Below are 19,382 nucleotides of genomic sequence, written 5' to 3'. Positions count from 1 at the left end.
TTGTTAAAAATATGGGTTTTACGTTTCTTCTTCATTAAAAAAACATACCAGTAAACACACCATTATAACATTGGTTAAACATATGAAACACCAATAATAATATACCTACTTCTTTGCTGGTAAGATGTTGAAAAAATATTACTACATAAACTTAATGAATTAATAATTAAATAAAAACTAATTCATAAATGAATAATTGTTAATAAAAAAATAAAACTTAAATTGTTTATTAATTTTATTACGCAGGTTTTTTTCTACAATAGGAGTCCTAAGAAAAAATAAATGAAACACATATTTTTTACCTCAATAAAAGTACCAAATTTTTAAATCATTTGTTCAAAATGATTTCCCTTTTCCTGTAAACAATAATAAAGTCTTTGTTGAAATTCACATCTTACTTTTATTAAAGTTTCTTTAGTTATATCCCCTACATGTTCTTACAATTTTATTTTTCAACTCTTGTATGTTAGCATGAATTTCTTTATAAATTATTGATTTTAAATGACCTCAAAAAAAAAACGTCTAGTAGTGTAGCAGATCTTGCCAGCCTCTCAACTGTTCTTTTTCTACCTATGCAATGCCCAGGAAACATTCGGGTGCTCCATCTTGCTGAAATTTTCTAAGGCAAGGAGTATTAGTGGGTGAATAACTTAATCCCGCAACTGCAAATACTTTTCACCTGTCAAATTCCATCGATAAATACTGGACCAATTATGTTATCACCGTAAATCCCAGCCCACACATTTATTTTTTCAGGCCTGTGTGTTTCCAACATTGAGAACATAAGTATTTACATCGCTCTAGTATTGGCAGTTATGCTTATTAACGAAGCAATTTAGAAAGAGGGTGAATTCATCAGAAAAACAAATATTTTTTATAAACATTGGATTGTCATCTATTAATTGAATTTCTCACAGAATACAATCCTTCTGTCAGCATCATCCGCAATCAGCTTTTGATGTAGTTGAATTTTATACAGAAAAAATTTATTCAATTTTAATGTAGTGAAAGCAGAATGATAAGAAACCCCAGATTCACAGGATAGTTTACGAATTGAGCGATTGAGCTCTGAGGATTTGCTACTACATTTCACAATATTTATGACAGTTCCTTTTTCTTGGAAGTTTTTTACAAGTTTTACAATTTAAGTGTGAAACATTTTTATTTGGATGCCATTCATAAAACACTTAAACACTTGAGCAGTTTTAACACATTTATTTTGTTCTTCGTATGTAAAAATTAGTTAAGTCCTTTCTTCCTGATTGTAAGTCATTTTAGCAAGACAAATTTACTAAAGACAAAAATTGAAGGCCAAATTGTAGAACAATAACACAAACCAAATGCTAATTTTAACTAAAGAACACAACAATTTAAATAAAAAATGATGATGAAATAAATACAACAAATACTTTTTGCCACTAATTACATATAATATGAAAGAAAACAATTTGCAAAAATTTTAAATAGGAACTAAGACCTCAATAATTGGTAGAAAATCATAACCTGTTATAACAAGGAAATAAATTTTTCAACATGTTACCCGAAAAGAAGTAGGTACCTTATTGGTTTTTTGTATGTTTAACTGATGTTATAATGCTGTGTTTACTGATGTTTTTTCAATGCTGGAGAAACCTAAAACCCATATTTTTAACAAGAACGGATGATTTCAAACCTAATGTTTTGGGTCAGTAACATTGTCAATATTATGTCAATAAACTGCATACGTCCATGCTATAGGGTACCGCATACTTCCTACAATCCTAACTTTTTCTAGTGTATTTATTTTTTAAGTGATATTGTTTCATTTTACTTTCCTGTCTAGCACTATCCTGAGCTATAGCTGTAGAAGGGAAAGTTCAACTGACGGTCTAGGTTTTAGGGTCTGGGGGATGTGAAACATGAAGATATGTCAAAAAGTTTTGGAAGTTGAATTGTGGTTCCATTACAATAGGTAGCTTTCTTATGAAATCTACCTAAAATGAATCCAATAACCATGCTGTAAAATACTGGTACAAGCAAATTATTTTTTACTTAACTGATTGATTCATTCTGTATCTTTTAATAAATTTAGTGGTTCTGGCGGTATCAGTTTTTTTTATTAAATAATGAATTTAAAATTTACATGAGTAAATATAAAACTCAATGTATACTTTATTAAAAAGTCATACTTTTTGTCAAAAGTCTAAAATAATATTTTTCTGTATGAACTATGCAGTTAAACTACACAAACTTTTAACATTCACAGTGTACCCATACAATGGAGATACTTCTATGAACATATTCATTAATAAGGTCAGTCTCTTTTTGTTGTCAGTTCATCTTATTACTTAACTGAGTTTATTGATTTGAAAATTATGAAAACTATTTTAAATAACAGAACATTATTATTTTTCTAAGATTATTATTATTATTATTATTATTATTATTATTCCAAAATAATTAAATGAGTTTGACTTGTTCAAATGCTGTTACGGGTTCAGATATTTTTTTCACTCATGTAAAAGCTATAAGAAAAAAAAAGGTTAAAATTTTTATAATTAAATTTAACTATTTCTTGTTACTATTACAGACCTATGACTAGAATGAGATTGATGAGTTCCAGCGTCAGGCCGATTTTCATCCGAAGGAGGACCAGTAGCAGCAGGAGGGTAGTAGAAGCTGCCTAGTCCGACTGCACCAAGAGGAGTTCTTCTGCCAGGCACTTGTGCTGACTCTGTAGAGAAGTATGTGCCTGTTGATTCCATTCCAAGCACAGTCTCTCTGATAAACAAGATAAAACATGAGCTTTTTCTAAAGATAAAAGGTTCTTAACTATAAAATGAATTACTCTTTAAATATTTTTTAATTACAAGAACTTTCCTTTTAAGTACTTTTAAATTGATGTTAAGTTCAAATCTACATTATGGTTTATAGTTCTGCTTAAAAAAAAAAAAAAATTCATTAATAATGAATCAATAAGGTAAGCATATCTACTTGTATTTTAATATTTAGGTGGATTCAAACATTTTAAGAATATTACCCTGCATGATTATAATCAACATGACATGTTATTACTGGCAAGGTTATTTTTAAATTGTTTTAATTCAGTCTCCTAGTAATTTTGTTGGCTATCTATCATCATCAGTATTTTTTATCCAGGCATTTACAATTTAAAAAAAAGCATCAATATATTATACAACAATTAAATAGTTAAAAAAAAATTTAATAGTGTTTGAAAAAGAATACTTGACAGATTAAAAGTGTACCCTAAGGGTAGTGGCTAGCCATTAAAAAATCTTAAGTTACTAAAATATATAAATAAAAAATATATATATAAATATATTTAAAAAAAATTTTTTTTTTATTTTCAAAGCTTCTATTAATAAACTTCCTAATACAGAATAGCCTCCTCTATGAATCATGAGAACTTGCCGTTGGTGAGGGGGCTTGAGTGCTCAGGGATACAAAGTAGCTGGAGCGAAGGTGCAATCATATTGGAGAGGTATCTATTGAGAGCCAGACTAAGGAATGATTCCTGAAAGAGAGCAGCAGCTCTTTCAGTAGTTGTTAGGGGCATGAGTCAGAATGACTTAAACGGCCATATCAACATCACTCAGTCCTCTGAGTACTGCGCAGCTGAAAGCAATGGAAAACTACAGCTGCTTGTTTTCCAAGAAAATGTGGCTCTCTGCATTTTCATATAACAATGATGGAGGCGCCTTCCTTGGTAAAATATTCCGGAGGTAAACTAGTCCCCCGTTCGGATCTCCGGGTGGGGACTACTAAGGAAGGGGTCACCAGAAAATTAAAAAATAACATTCTACGAGTCGGAGCGTGGAATGTTAGAAGTTTAAAAAAGGTTGGTAGGCTAGAAAATTTAAAAAGGGAAATGGATAGGATAAATGTAGATGTAGTAGGAATTAGTGAAGTTCTGTGGGAAGAGGAAGGTGACTTTTGGTCAGGTGATTTTAGATTAATTAACTCAGCTTCAAATAATGGGCAGGCAGGAGTAGGGTTCATAGTGAACAAGAAGATAGGGAAGAGAGTAGAGTATTTCAAAACGCATAGTGATAGAATCATTGTAATAAGGATAAAATCAAAACCTAAACCGACAACGATTGTTAACGTCTATATGCCTACAAGCGCCCATGATGATGATGAGGTAGAGTGTGTATACGAAGAGATTGATGAAGCAATTAAACACGTAAAAGGAGATGAAAATTTAATAATAGTTGGAGATTGGAATGCAAGCATTGGAAAAGGCAAGGAAGGAAATATAGTGGGTGAATACGGGCTGGGCAAAAGGAATGAAAGAGGGGATCGACTTATAGAGTTTTGCACGAAGTATAATTTAGTAATTGCCAACACCCAATTTAAAAATCATAATAGAAGAATATACACTGGAAAAAGCCAGGCGATACTGCAAGGTATCAGATAGATTATATCATGGTTAAGCAAAGATTTAGAAATCAACTCGTTGACTGCAAAACTTACCCTGGAGCAGACATTGATAGCGACCATAATTTGGTGATAATGAAATGTAGATTGGGGTTTAAAAACCTGAAAGAAAGGTGTCAGATGAATCGGTGGAATTTAGAGAAGCTTGAGGAAAGAAAGAGGTAAAGAAGATTTTTGAGGAGGACATCACAAGAGGTCTGAGTAAAAAAGATAAGGTAGAAAATGTAGAAGAAGAATGGGAGAATGTTAAAAAGGAAATTCTTAAATCAGCAGAAGCAAACTTAGGCGGAATAAAGAGAACTAGTAGAAAACCTTGGGTTTCAGACGATATATTGCAGCTGATGGATGAACGTAGAAAATATAAGAATGCTAGTGATTAAGAAAGTAAAAGGAACTATCGACAATTAAGAAATGCTATAAACAGGAAATGGAAACTGGCGAAAGAAGAGTGGATTAAAGAAAAGTGTTCAGAAGTGGAAAGAGAAATGAACATTGGTAAAATAGAAGGAGCATACAGTAAAGTTAAGGAAAATTTTGGGGTACATAAATTAAAATCTAATAATGTTAAACAAAGATGGTACACCAATATATAATACGAAAGGTAAAGTCGATAGATGGGTGGAATATATTGAAGAGTTATACAGAGGAAATGAATTAGAAAATGGTGGTATAGAGGAAGAAGAGGAAGTTGAGGAGGATGAAATGGGAGAAACAATACTGAGATCTGAATTTAAGAGAACATTAAAACATTTAAATAGCAGAAAGGCTCCTGGAATAAATGGAATACCTGTAGAATTACTGCGCAGTGCAGGTGAGGAAGCGATTGATAGATTATACAAACTGGTGTGTAATATTTATGAAAAAGGGGAATTTCCATCAGACTTCAAAAAAAGTGTTATAGTCATGATACCAAAGAAAGCAGGGGCAGATAAATGTGAAGAATACAGAACAATTAGTTTAACTAGTCATGCATCAAAAATCTTAACTAGAGTTCTATACAGAAGAATTGAGAGGAGAGTGGAAGAAGTGTTAGGAGAAGACCAATTTGGTTTCAGGAAAAGTATAGGGACAACGGAAGCAATTTTAGGCCTCAGATTAATAGTAGAAGGAAGATTAAAGAAAAACATCCTAACATACTTGGCGTTTATAGACCTAGAAAAGGCATTCGATAACATAGAATGGAATAAAATGTTCAGCATTTTAAAAAAGTTAGAGTTCAAATACAGAGATAGAAGAACAATTGCTAACATGTACAGGAACCAAACAGCAACAGTAATAATTGAAGAACATAAGAAAGAAACCGTAATAAGAAAGGGAGTCCGACAAGGATGTTCCCTATCTCCGTTACTTTTTAATCTTTACATGGATCTAGCAGTTAATGATGTTAAAGAACAATTTAGATTCGGAGTAACAGTACAAGGTGAAAAGGTAAAGATGCTACGATTTGCTGATGATATAGTAATTCTAGCTGAGAATAAAAAGGATTTAGAAGAAACAATGAATGGCATAGATGAAGTCCTACGCAAGAACTATATCGCATGAAAATAAACAAGAAGAAAACAAAAGTAATGAAATGTAGTAGAAATAACAAAAATGGACCACTGAATGTGAAAATAGGAGGAGAAAAGATTATGGAGGTAGAAGAATTTTGTTATTTGGGAAGTAGAATTACTAAAGATGGACGAAGCAGGAGTGATATAAAATGCCGAATAGCACAAGCGAAACGAGCCTTCAGTAAGAAATATAATTTGTTTACATCAAAAATTAATTTAAATATCAGGAAAAGATTTTTGAAAGTATATGTTTGGAGTGTTGCTTTATATGGAAGTGAAACTTTGACAATCGGAGTATCTGAGAAGAAAAGATTAGAAGCTTTTGAAATGTGTTGCTATAGGAGAATGTTAATAGTCAGATGGGTGGATAAAGTGACAAATGATGAGGTATTGCAACAAATAGATGAAGAAAGAAGCATTTAGAAAAATATAGTTAAAAGAAGAGACAGACTTATAGGCCACATACTAAGGCATCCTGGAATAGTCGCTTTAATATTGGAAGGACAGGTAGAAGGAAAAACCTTTGTAGGCAGGCCACGTTTGGAATATGTAAAACAAATTGTTAGGGATGTAGGATGTAGATGGTATTCTGAAATGAAATGACTAGCACTAGGTAGGGAATCTTGGAGAGCTGCATCAAACCAGTCAAATGACTGAAGACAAAAATAAAAGAAAATACAGAATACTGAAATAAGACATATCTTACTTTTACCATTAAAGTATTTTCGCGGATCCCACATCCTCAGTCATGATTGAAATATTTAAACTGCATATTAAAAATACTAAAACTGCATATTAATTTATTATAAGAGTGGTGCTACCTGTTGCAGTTTTTATAAGACTGTCTCCCTCAAACATAGTCTGATGGTTTATCAGATTGAAATGTAGTTTGTATTTATATATGTAATATTTTTTTAATGTGTTTAATTTTATGTTCATCGTTTTAATTTCTAATATTCGTAAATTTGTGTAAATATCAAAAATAGAATATTTATTAGCTGGTCTGCTGTATTAGATAATCCTAATTTATTGTTTTTGTTATTTCTATAATGATAAAAAAAATCTAGTTTTAAATGATCTATTTGTTTTTATAGTATAAATATCATCACAATCATTACATTTAATTTTATAATTCCAAACAGATTATTATTTTTGTTTTTTTAAACATTTTATTATATGGTTATTAGGTTTTTTGCTGGTTTAAATATTTCTTTATTATGAGTTTTAGTAAAGGTTGTAATGTTATTGGAGTATAAATACTTTGTATGTATATATATATATATATATATATATAAATTTTTTTTTTATTTTTACTTTTTTGTCTTATTATGTATTGGTTGTGAAGTTAACTTTTGTTATTGTTTTGATAGTTGTTTTTTATAAATATTAATTAAAATAGTTTATTATATCCATTTTCAACTACTGTATGTTTATGTTTATTTCATTATTTAACTTTTCTTTGTTATGTTGTATGTACACTATTAATCATATTTGTAAGTATTAATTTTATGAGATAAAGGGTGATTTGATTTTTTATGAACTGCCGTATTATTGGATGTAGGTTTTCAATATACTGTTGTTTCAATTTGGTTTATCTTGTTTATTTCGATATTGATATCTAAATAATTTAACATTTTATAATTTATTTCAAATGTGAATTTAAAATTTTCATTATAAAAATTTAATCATCAGCAAACTGTGCCCCACTATTAAAAATTTGTATAAGTACTGGAAATTTATAGGTAAAGTATTTTTTTTTATATAATATTTGTTATTAAATTCAAAATAGTTTTGTTGATATAATTTCATGTAACAATGAATATATTTAATAAATTTTGGATCTCCTTGGTTAATTTTTAATTTATTTTTAATTATTTTTATATATAATCTATAGGTAAGCTAGTATTACTAATTTGTATCCATTTTTACATTAAATGTATGTAAATTAATTTTTACTTCTAAGATTTTTACCTTTAAAATTTATTTCTAAGAATTTGTTTATTATTTTGGATACTAATATAACAGGGGACAGATTTAGACTTGATCAAAGAAAACATTGAGATGTTTAATTTATGAATTTCTGGTATTCCAATTAACTTGGGGGCGATCAGTTCAAAAGGATATTTTCTAGAATGGTACCCTAAATTATTATTATAGTTATATACATTCACATTTGATATAAAAAGTTAAATGAATTTCTTCAGAGCTGAAAGAATTAAATTTCATGTGAAGAGGAAGAGTGATCAGACTAAACAGGATGAAAATGATCTCTTGAATGAACCCTGGTAGGAATCAAATTCAGAGAGAAAGACAAAAGAGGCATTGGAAGGAGTCAGAGCAGACTACTTAGCCTACAACAATCAAAACCGGAGTCGGGTTAACTATGGCTCCAGATAAGATGGAGATTGTTGTGTTTCAAGGACTGCAATAAAATATCTTGGAATATGGGTGGACGCCAGGATGCGTTTCAGCACCCATGTCTTGGAGGCCTGATTGAAGGCTGAAAAGGTCATGCATCTGGTTGCCAGATTACTGCTGAACCAAGAGAGACCAAGGCAGCAGAGGAGGAGTCTGCTGTCTGGATTGATATACATACTCCACATTGCTTTACAGTGCCCAGATATGGGGAGGGGGTCATTAGATATAGCATATACTGGGATGCTCTCGAATCATTATACAGAAGGAGCTGCCTCCGTGTGACAGCCGCATATCGCATGGTTTCTCAAGAGGCAGTTGAAGTTGAGCAGGAACATTACCTGTCGATCTGGAGATCACCTGCAGAAAGAGGATGAAAGAACAACAGGCATCAACACCTGTGTAAAAAAGGAGTAACTAGCTCCATCATGGAAGAAATGAGGAGAGGATGGCAGATGTGGTGGGACACTAGTGATAGAGGCCCGAAGGACACACTGCATAATTGGGGACCTGAGAAGTTGGCGCGAGAAGGCCCATGGCTCACTGGATTACTGTCTCACAGTTTCTAGCTGGTCATGGGGGGGTTCAGAGAAGACATTTTTAGGTTTAAGCTAGATCACTCTGCTAGTTGTGTCCGGTGTGTGTAGATGTGAAGAGACAGCATATCACGTCTTCTTTCACTGCCCCTGATTTGAGGATCAAGGAGGGAAATATTGGGGACCATAGATAAAAGGGAAATGTTCTTCTCAGGGGAAGTAGAACAGATCATGTTGGAAAGTGTGAAAAACTGGACGGATGTAGCAAGATTTGCTAGGAAGATCATAGAGGGGCTGTACGTCTGGGAGGAGTGTCGCAGAGGTAGAAGGGATTGTTGGAGGGTGTGGGGGCAGGCAGGCACACGGTTGAGAGCCTAGGGGGTTCTCCATACGTGTGAGGATCACCTGGATTTGATGAGATCATGAGCACTTTGCTCCTGCATCCGAAGGTGACTTGTGAGGTAAGTATACTATAGTGCTCAATTGACTGTGAGGTATTTATGTGATTGGATGTGACTGGCTTTGATGTGATGTGTAGAGTGCACAGCGTGAAGCATGTTTTCTGAGTAATTTTTGTATGTTAACAACATTATTTTTGTATGTTGTGGAGTGTGGTGAGATTTAGTCTGATATTTGGTATCTTGTGTGTGTGTGAGGTCTGTGTCTGTTGAATGATATTTAATAATATCCACATTTAATTTTAATAATATCTTGCGGAAGCTGTTAGCAAGGCCGACACTGCTCAGGCGTCCATATGGGGTTCCAGCTCTTTAAAAAAAAAAAATCCTAACCACCTAACCATGCTGGAAAAGATGATAATAGTAAGGTCATTAATCCAAATATTCAACGGATATAGATCTTGCAATAGCACCCAATGATATTTAACATATTTAATTCTATGAAGTATTGCATTTGGATCTGTATTACTTCAAATGTTATCTTTTTGCAAGTAATAAGAGGTTTGTTGTTATTTGATAAGCAATTCAAGTCTTGGTTAAGCTTTTTGTACAATCGCTCGGTAGGAAGCAGAATCCTTAAGCAGTTAAAAACTGAGCACTTTTCATCAAAGTACCCAAACATCAAGAATACAATAGCTTTACAGGTCTCCATATGAATAGCATGAATCCCCAAGATGTCAAGACCAACACAACACTTGGAGAAACATGAGATCAAGAATGAATAAAGAAATGCAGTAATGTACTCCTTTACCTTAACATAAAGGAATGCAGATAGTGACTTGGGGTAAATTTCCCACAGATAGATATATTACGGACTATCTGTTACAACCCCACTGAAAGGACTGCTGTAAAAATGCTTCAGATAGTGTATGCCATCTTCTAGAATTTTTTTGGAATTGGGGGTATCTTTATGTAGTGTGAATGGCTAAACACTACTGGGTAATTATTTTGTGTTTACCACCTGAAATGAATGCAGTAATTGATTTTTCTCTGTAAGAGAATGACCTCAGTCCTTTGTAAGGAAAATCCTTACTCATCCATTGTATTATGCTTGGTTCTAAGTTACTAGCTAAACTGTAAATTATTCGAATCAGCACTAGAGTGTCTAGTCTACATTTAATCCTTGTCACGTACTTGCCCATTACAGATTCTATTTTCTGAGATGCTCCAATAATTATCCTTAACCATCTGGTTACAACAGAGCTAGTTTACCGTCTTATGCTTAATCTGGTAATGTAATGAAGTTAAAACTTTTATTTCAATAATCATTAAGTTTGATACAATGTATACTTTTTTCTCATGGTACTATTATAGCAATAATATTAGAACAGTTTTTAAATCAAATAAAAGTACACTTAATTTTAAGGTAGAGTTATTAAAAAATCCTTCTCTGAGTCTAGTTACTGCATCAAATTACTTCAGAAAATTGATACTGGGAAAGCTGTGAGTTGTTGTTTCATATGATACAGTACTGTTTTTTTGGATTGTGTTTTGAATTATCTTTGGTGTTCACGGTAGGTTCAAAGAGTATGGGATTAAGAGATGTTTGTCTATTTGATATTTGGTTTTGTGTGTTTTTTTCTTTAAGTAGTCAAGTATGTCTATTTTTTGTTCTTCAAACTTTTTTGAACATAAAATCTTATGTACATGTTTTGTGGGTGTAAAATCTGTTTCAGTGTGCAAGTTGGTGAAAGTGGATTCAGTGGTGATGGTATGATTCCATGACTGAATCTTCTTTAACAAACATCATTAACTATCCTTGATACAAAAAAAATAAAACAAAACACAACTGAGAAACTCAGAATACACAGAAAACAATACTCCAAATGAATGAACTCTTATGATCTTATTTACGATTTTTATTAGTAAAAGCTAATGTTTTATATTTTTTCGACATGGTACGTCATAGAAACAAAGATTCAGATCATTAATATTACTTTGTGTGTGATACTATAGTTACACAATATAATTGAGAAACATCACATTAAAGACTTCAAAAATATTAGTATGTACTGTTTTTTTAAAATGAAATAAATCATTAATAAATTGGTATAACAATCACAAATAACTGAATAAATGTGGACTATTTCTTTTATTTAAACAGTTTATTTTGACATGCTACATAATGTTTTACACTATTTTTCCTAAATAGTAAATAAACTTGATTTAAATGAATAAAACAAAAATTACTGTAGATTAGAAAAATATAATATCCAATGCCGATCTGCATGGTAGAATGGTAGCATCTTTGCCTTTCTTCCAGAGACCCTGGGTTTGAATCCCAATCAGTATATTTTTCATGCACTACAAATTTCAATTTTCATATTTCCATGCATAAGCATCTTTGTAAGCTTCTGTGATTAATTAGTCAAAAAAATAATTATAGAAAAATTAAAAATTTTAATCTCTAAATAACTATACAACAGAGTAGAAAATATACTGATATATCATAACCTATTATGATTACTTATAATATATATGACATATAAAACATCAAAATATTATTTATATTTTGCAACAAAGTTCACAATTTGAAAATCAATTGACATTTCAGGACAGAACAGATCTTTGTTTGTCCAACTTTTGATATAACAATTGAAGCATGGTTTGCTAATTTTTACATTTGTATAGTAGTATATGTTTACTATATGCATCTATGTCCTTGTGAACATAAAAGAATAATTTAACAGATCTAAGCCACATACATGAACTTAAAGCACGCATGCAGACTCATGATGGATTAATGATATTTATTCCATTTTTGATATTCATTCAAATTCATTATTTTGAAAAATGTATCTAACACTCCCAATTTTTAAAAAAGTATATGTATAAGCAAGCAATTTTATGGCAAGGTTTACACTGACATTATTTTATACCATCCATACTAAACTTAGAAGTAGCTGTAACGTATGTAATACAGCTGATCTGAGGGACCAGAGTTACTATCTCTTAGTTTAATGATATTGATTACGGATTTCATACGGAGGTCCCAGGCTCAAATCGCTGTCAGGCATGGCATTTTCACATGCTACAAATCATTCATCTCATCCTCTGAAGCAATAATAACGGTGGTCTCGAAGGTTAAAAAAAATTATCATTACACAGCTGACTTTTGTAGAAAGGAGAGAATAAAAGTTGCCACTTTTTTTGGCTGAATGCTTCCTGGATTCTGTTGAGGTTAGTGAATTGAAGAAGCTAATAGAAAACTATATAACTTTTTAATTTTCCTAGTCAGCCAGATTATACATAAGATTGTTGTTCTTGAGCATACCATTTTCAAAGGAGCATACCATTTTAATGTAATTTTTTCAATAAAATTTTGCAGACAGGAAGCTACTTATGGATAAAATATGTATCTTTTATTTATGTTTGTTAGTGATTGCGTGCGCACGTGCGTTTACGAGCGCATACCCTTATAATAGTATCATGATTATTATTTCTTGCACTTGCAAATCTTACAAATTTATTACACTCACTAACTTGTTTCCAACCTTACTAACACTTGAAAACGACGAAACCCCCCCTTGATATCATTGTTATTATTGGAAAATATGTAGTCAATTTTTTTTTTCAAAAATTCGTAAACTTTATATACATATAAAAGTAAAAGAAAGAATTACAATAGCAGAACAGACAATCGAACAACACTAACATAACGGGCTTAAATAAATACGATTTACTCTTAAATTTTAAATACAAAACAAGAAAAAAGTTGAAACAGCTTTGAACAGAGAATTTTCTTATAAATCACACCAATAGTTTATTACATGGGTATTATATAAAATAAATAAGTAAAAAAAAATTAGTGATAACTTCAGTAAACTTTTGTTAGACTTTAAATTACGGAACAAGTTTGAAAAATATTTAAGGGAATATGATACAATTACATTAATATAAAATTTATATACAAGAAAATAAAAAGATTACTTTTATAAGTTATAACAATGGTTTAAAAATGTAATTAAATTTGTAACTATTATACTAACCTTTAGATCAGCGTCTATGAGACAATTTTTGCAAAATATTATACGTAACTTCTGATGGTGTCTGAAGAACCCGCCAGATGCTGCTCTAGTTCAAAATCAGCTGTTTTATTTCTGCTATAAAATCGTCAAAATAATACGAAAATCGTTTAATAAAGATTATAAAACTATATTTCCGTAATTATAATGAATATTTAGATAAGATAGATAATAAATTAACATTTTTATACGCTATTAACAGTAAAATAAATAAGCGTGTTATTGGTTACAGATGTAGTTTCAAATATATCCTAAAGATGGTGTAGTGAACACGAACATATGGTGGTCCGGGAGGCTGCTAACCGTTACCATAGAAACAGTTCTGGTTCCCCTTCAACCCCTGATGTGCTCTGGCTAATCGAAATTGTCAATACTCGCTTCGTTAAAAAACAATGGAACTATTCGTTACACCCCCATTTCTAACCCAGTATAACATTTGTGCCGTATGTGCTATAGTTGAAAAGCGTCCGACGCATTTGGGAAAGAAAATATTGTATTATTCAACAATAGAGCTGGATTTAGTAGGCTTACAATGGATCATCCATATGCAACAAACGAGCATCATATACAAGATACATTTTTTCATTTATTTTATTTACAAAACAATTTTTGTTACGAGTAAAAATAAACTTAAAGTGTTAAAATAAAACAAACTGTAAAGAAAGATCTAAGAAATTTTTAGAAACCTTTCTAATACAATTTCAAGTAATTTTAAAATTATTTTAATAACTTTTCTTGTTTGTACCTAAAAGATAAACAAGTTTCTGAACTGATAACAAATTAATGAAACAATTTATTTATTACAGTTCTAAACATGTAGAACAATTTATATCTGAAAAGATCAATTAAAAAATTATCGAAAATGGTTTACTTCAGAATTCATAATTTTAGTTTGGTTTACCTAATTTTATTAAAACTGATGATTTTATTTGGATTTTGTGAAAATATATCCGAAAAAATTCCTGACGCTGTGTTTCGTACGACAGAGTTGTTCCTGTGACCATTCATAAAAGCTTTGATTGAAAAAGTTGTACTCTAGCCTATACTTAAGGCTTGATTAATCCTTAAATTTTGACATAATTCATGAAAATTGTTGTTGTAATACATGAAGTTTGGCTCGAGAAGGGTTTTATATATTTTTTGAACGTCGAGAGAGTAGGTGTTCAAATTTAAACTGTTGTAAAAGTTTTCAAACTGATTTAAAATGGATTTAACTGAAGACCTAGATATCAATTATCTTAGATTTTTTTTAAAATGCCTGTTATACATCAAAAATAATTTCATAATGATTCATACATGATAAAATAAGTTAGTTTAATCTTCTAATTACTTCCTTCTTCTAAAGTTACATTTACAGTAAAAGTCTCAGAATACATTAATAAGATTACAATATTTGTGAATGTAGATTTTCTGCGAGCGCACGTGTGTGTACGTGAGCGTGTGCGCCTAATTATAATAATTGATTGAAGATATTTTAGTATAAGAAATACGGCGCTGTTGCAGTCAAGATGGAATTTTTAAATTCAATATTCGGACTCGCAGATGGTAGCAAGAAAAATATTTAACCTGTAGTATTTCTTGGTTAAATTTTCTCTTCAGGATAAGATGATCCTTTATTAGGCTAAAACATGGTAATTCTAAATTTAAAAAGCATAGAATTAAATCATGGTGATTTCTAGAATTAGCAATTATAATGTCCATGTTTTCAATTCTAATATCTCACACTGCGATGTACGAAACCTACAGATGCGTTAAACAAACAGTTATAATACGAATGAAATAGATAATTTGTAAGAACTGGTATCGAAATAAAAATATTCCGTACTGATTACCGGATCATTTAACAATATTTTTACTTATGGTCTCCAGCAAAAGGCCATTTATGAGGAAACAAACATAGTGAGAGTAGTTAATAAAATGAATCAAACTTAAGATCAACGAAAAACTTTCTACTCTGTAAATATAATTATTACTTCCTTAAAAACAAATTAACTTAGGTGATAGAAAAATATTTTTCTTATAAAAATACAACAAATAATCTAAAAATTAAGAGACATAAAATGAAAAAAACTTGGTCTTTTAGACTAAACAAAAAAAAAAAAAAAAAAAAAAAAAACAGTTTATAAACGACGCAATAGAAACGGAGTATTAACAGCTAAAACGTAAGCGTTCCAAGACATGGTGCGCAAGAAAATAATAACACACACCCATAAAATTCCTTCGCGAAAAACAAGAAATAAATAACGTAGACTAATGAAACTAAAACAAATTTAACATTATTTTCATTAAAAGTTAAAAAAGTATAAATACAAAAGAAAACATTTATGAATATTAGGAAGAGTTTTAACTTTTATATAAAATAGAAATATATTTTATCGACAAAAACTTAATTTTTAATTTATAAATGAGTTTTATTCTTTGCGAAAGAAAAAGAGCTGATGATTTCAAAACTTATAAGCAGAACTTTTATGATGTGTTGTTTTATTTTTGAAAAGAAATCAGAAAATATAGAAGATAAAAACTTTTAAAGGAACTGTAAAATTGTTTAGTCCATCTTTAAAAAACTTTTACAAAGTGTTTCTTTGAAAATGTACAATTTAAAATTAGTCGAAAAAGATAATAAACGATAATTACAATCACACTAACTTACTTCACCTAAAATTAAAGTTTACGTGCTCGTTTTTAAAATTTCTTTTCATACCATTAATCTCCGTAAAATTTTAGGCATTTTTACTTTCTTCCTTTACTTCCGTATTCCGGTAAATAAATTCCATACGAAATATTAATCGGGCTTTTCTTCTAATTTACATAAGGATGTATATAGTCAGTAATCCGTTTGAGCATACTCTTTGCTAATGGAAAGTTTCTTCCTTATTCTAATAAAAAAATTAGAAAGAAAGAATTAGTAACAAAAACTTTTAACATTTTGCAACAAGAATTATTAAATAAATAGTAATTAGATAAATTAAAAAATATTAATAAACAAAAAATATGTAAAAAAAAAGAAGATTTTAAAAACCACTCTTAAATTAAACGCATTGAAAGGTAAAAAATAATTTTAGGACCGTATCTAAGAATGGATTTGAAAACAATCTTTGATGGTGATGTGTAAGATTATGTGAAAGTAATAGCCTTAAATTAAAAATTTAATGTGTTTGCCAATTTTTTCTATGCATGTTTGCACCCTACTCTTTAGACCATTCATCACGCATAAGAAAAAATTGGCAAAAACATCAAATTTTTAATTTGAAGCTATGACTTTCACATAATCTTACATATCATCATCAAAGCTTGTTGTCAAATCCATTCTGAGATACCGTCCTGAAATTATTTTTTACCTTTTAATGCGTTTTATTTAAGAATGGTTTTTAAAAAGCTTTTTTACATATTTTTTTAATTTTCTACTTTTTAGTCTTAATAAGTTTATACTTTACAGCTGCGCTAGCGCACAGGTTTAAACGTATTTAGCGAAAAATCGGATCGTTACGTTTTACGGTGAGTAAATGCAATCAAAATATAGAGCTAAACGATTTAATTTCCGGATAACAAAGATCTGGTTGATCAAGAGTGTATCCGATGCGTTAAACAGTTAGCACTCGACCTGCTGATACTTACGCCGTTTGAATTGTAAAAATCGGACGAGGGGTTGCCGAGATATTACGGTGGCACCCCATCGCATCCCCTCCCCAATTTCCCGGGGGCACTTGAAAACACTATCATCCGACGGGTACTACTGGAAGCAGATGGGATATCGTCGAGGGGGATCGAAAAAAAAATTTCAGAGCCTTAGAACCGATCGTCTTCGATGTATTTGCGATTTTCGTCTGAAAATTCGGATCTGGTTAAAAAGTACTCAATTTTCCCAAAACTTCGGTCGCTACTGTACAGAATTTCTAGTAAGAACTGCGTACCCTAATATATATCTCACTCGTTTATGAAACGAATAGTGTGTTATCTATCATTTAGCTCCAGTCGGTTGTTATAGTAGGTATGGCTACGTTTTGGTAAAATTATGTATTTCAAACGTGTGCGAATTTTAAATCCAACTTACCGAAACAGGCTAGGTTATATTTCACTAAAAAAATATGGATGTAAACGAGGTTGCATAAGTTCTAGGGGCATTTTTTTCACTTAGCAACTTAGGAGAATCTTAGCGATTTGAAAAAGGTTACTAAGTGTTGTCATTAGGAGCAAACCTGTATGCAAAATTTCAGAGCGAATGGATAAGCGGAAGTGCTTCAAAATTCGACTGAAAGGTTCCGTACCATGAATATCACATACATAGTTCAAGAACAAGCTTATATAATAGTGTAAAAATATCAGATATTTTCATTTTTTTTTCTTAAGGGGAAAAGCTTTTTTTTATCTTTTAATTCCCCTGTAGAGTCGTATTCTTGAAAAATTTGACTGTAAAATTTTATCATTTTCAGAAAAATAATTTTTTTCCCAATACGAAAGATATAGTTTAGGCGACAAGATTATATTTTTTATTTACGTGTAATTTTTATAAAATACGTTTATCAGCGTGACAACATGGGGTTAAACGTTTTTAAAAACTAATTTTACAAATTTTCCACTTTCTAAATATATGGAATTTTGCTTCCATGAGACTTTTTTTGGAACTATTCCACAACAAGGTTGAGAAAATAGCAGCACTAATTCCGAAAAACAAATTCTAAAAGCTCAGCTCATTTAAAGTATTTTAGAAAGCGGGTAATTTTTACAACTAAATTTTTAATTATACGAGTAACTTCGAACAACGGGTTTTGTTTATCGGGATGGATGCATTTGTCAGAGAAAATTGTTTAACCTGATGCTAAGTATCAGTGAAAAACTAAGCTAGAACAACTGTTTCAGCACTCATGTCCTTTTATTTTTATATCCGTACTTTAATAAAATACATTAGTTTATCAGCAAAAATACCCAAGAGAAAATAATAAACATGTCAGCAACAAGACTATTATTGCTGATAACACTGAGGAACAAAAAATAATTTTTTTATAGTCTCAGGAAGAAAAATGTGTGATAGTATTTTTTCTCCCGAATTCAAATATGATATCGGTATGTTCCCATTACGAAAGGTTTACGAGAGACAGGCATTTATAATTTCAAACATTTTAATACACTCTGCTTTCTTAATTACATAACATTCAAACATTTGACTTACCTAGAAAGTAAGAAGGGACGATTTTCTGCTATATTTTGCCTGTGAGGCATTCCACTTAGTCCAACAATAATCGGCCAGCATATTAGGATTCCATCTGCCTTGATACTTCTTTTCCATAGCTGAAATTTTCTGATGAAAGTGTTCCCCGTGCTCATCGTTTACTGCGCCAAGATTTTCCAGGAAGAAATCTAGGTGCGAATGAAGGAAGTTGCTTTTAAGGACATATTACAACCGAAATTTTTATAAGATGTTATAAGAACGTTGACAATATCACGGAAATTTTCCGCCTTTCGATTTCCCAAAAAACTCTGAGTAACACTTTTGAATGCTTGCGAAGCTGCTTTCTCCAGTGGATTCAATAGTTCCTGAAACTTTTCATCATGCATTACTGATCGTATTTGTGGACCCACAAATATTCTTTTTTAATTTTTGCATCACTAATTTTAGGAAACTTTTGTTTTAAGTACATGAAACAGGAATATTAAAATTCTTGACGAAATTCTTCATTGATCCTAGTTTGATATGTATCGGGGGTAGATACACATTTTTAGGATTACACAATGGATCATGTTTCACATTTTTCTGTTCAGGAATGAGTAATTCGCTTTTAGGCTATTCTTTTCGAATGGACTGTTTTTTTCTGTCCCTGCTATCCTATTCGCACAAAAAACAACAGTACTTTGTGTAACCAAGCTGCTGACCAAGAATAAGTGCAATTACTTTCAAATCACCCAAATATTCATTCATACTCTGCATATTGAAGCTTTTCCAATATAAATTTATAGTTTTCA

The 19,382-nt window shown here is 30.9% G+C and overlaps 1 protein-coding gene across 2 annotated transcripts in view; it reads right to left on the bottom strand.

Annotated features, from left to right (window-relative positions):
* Oli (basic helix-loop-helix family member olig) overlaps nucleotides 1-19,382 on the bottom strand; it is a 299,930-nt gene that overhangs the window by 23,463 nt on the left and 257,085 nt on the right. Inside the window, exons 1-3 of one of the 2 annotated variants that reach the window (XM_075356396.1) lie at nucleotides 16,126-16,259; nucleotides 13,389-13,502; nucleotides 2,572-2,760 (exon numbers count right to left, since the gene is read on the bottom strand). In XM_075356396.1, coding sequence (XP_075212511.1) covers nucleotides 2,572-2,744 — 173 coding nt within the window. In that variant the 5' untranslated portion in view covers nucleotides 2,745-2,760; nucleotides 13,389-13,502; nucleotides 16,126-16,259. Of the gene's footprint in view, nucleotides 1-2,571; nucleotides 2,761-13,388; nucleotides 13,503-16,125; nucleotides 16,260-19,382 lie in introns of those variants that run through there. The other variant, XM_075356395.1, reaches the window with a different exon arrangement.

Source organism: Lycorma delicatula, chromosome 2, assembly GCF_047948215.1.
Source record: "Lycorma delicatula isolate Av1 chromosome 2, ASM4794821v1, whole genome shotgun sequence".
In the NCBI taxonomy this organism is placed as follows: domain Eukaryota; kingdom Metazoa; phylum Arthropoda; class Insecta; order Hemiptera; family Fulgoridae; genus Lycorma; species Lycorma delicatula.
Note: the sequence above shows the minus strand (reverse complement) of the source record. Positions and strands in the feature narration are given on the sequence as shown.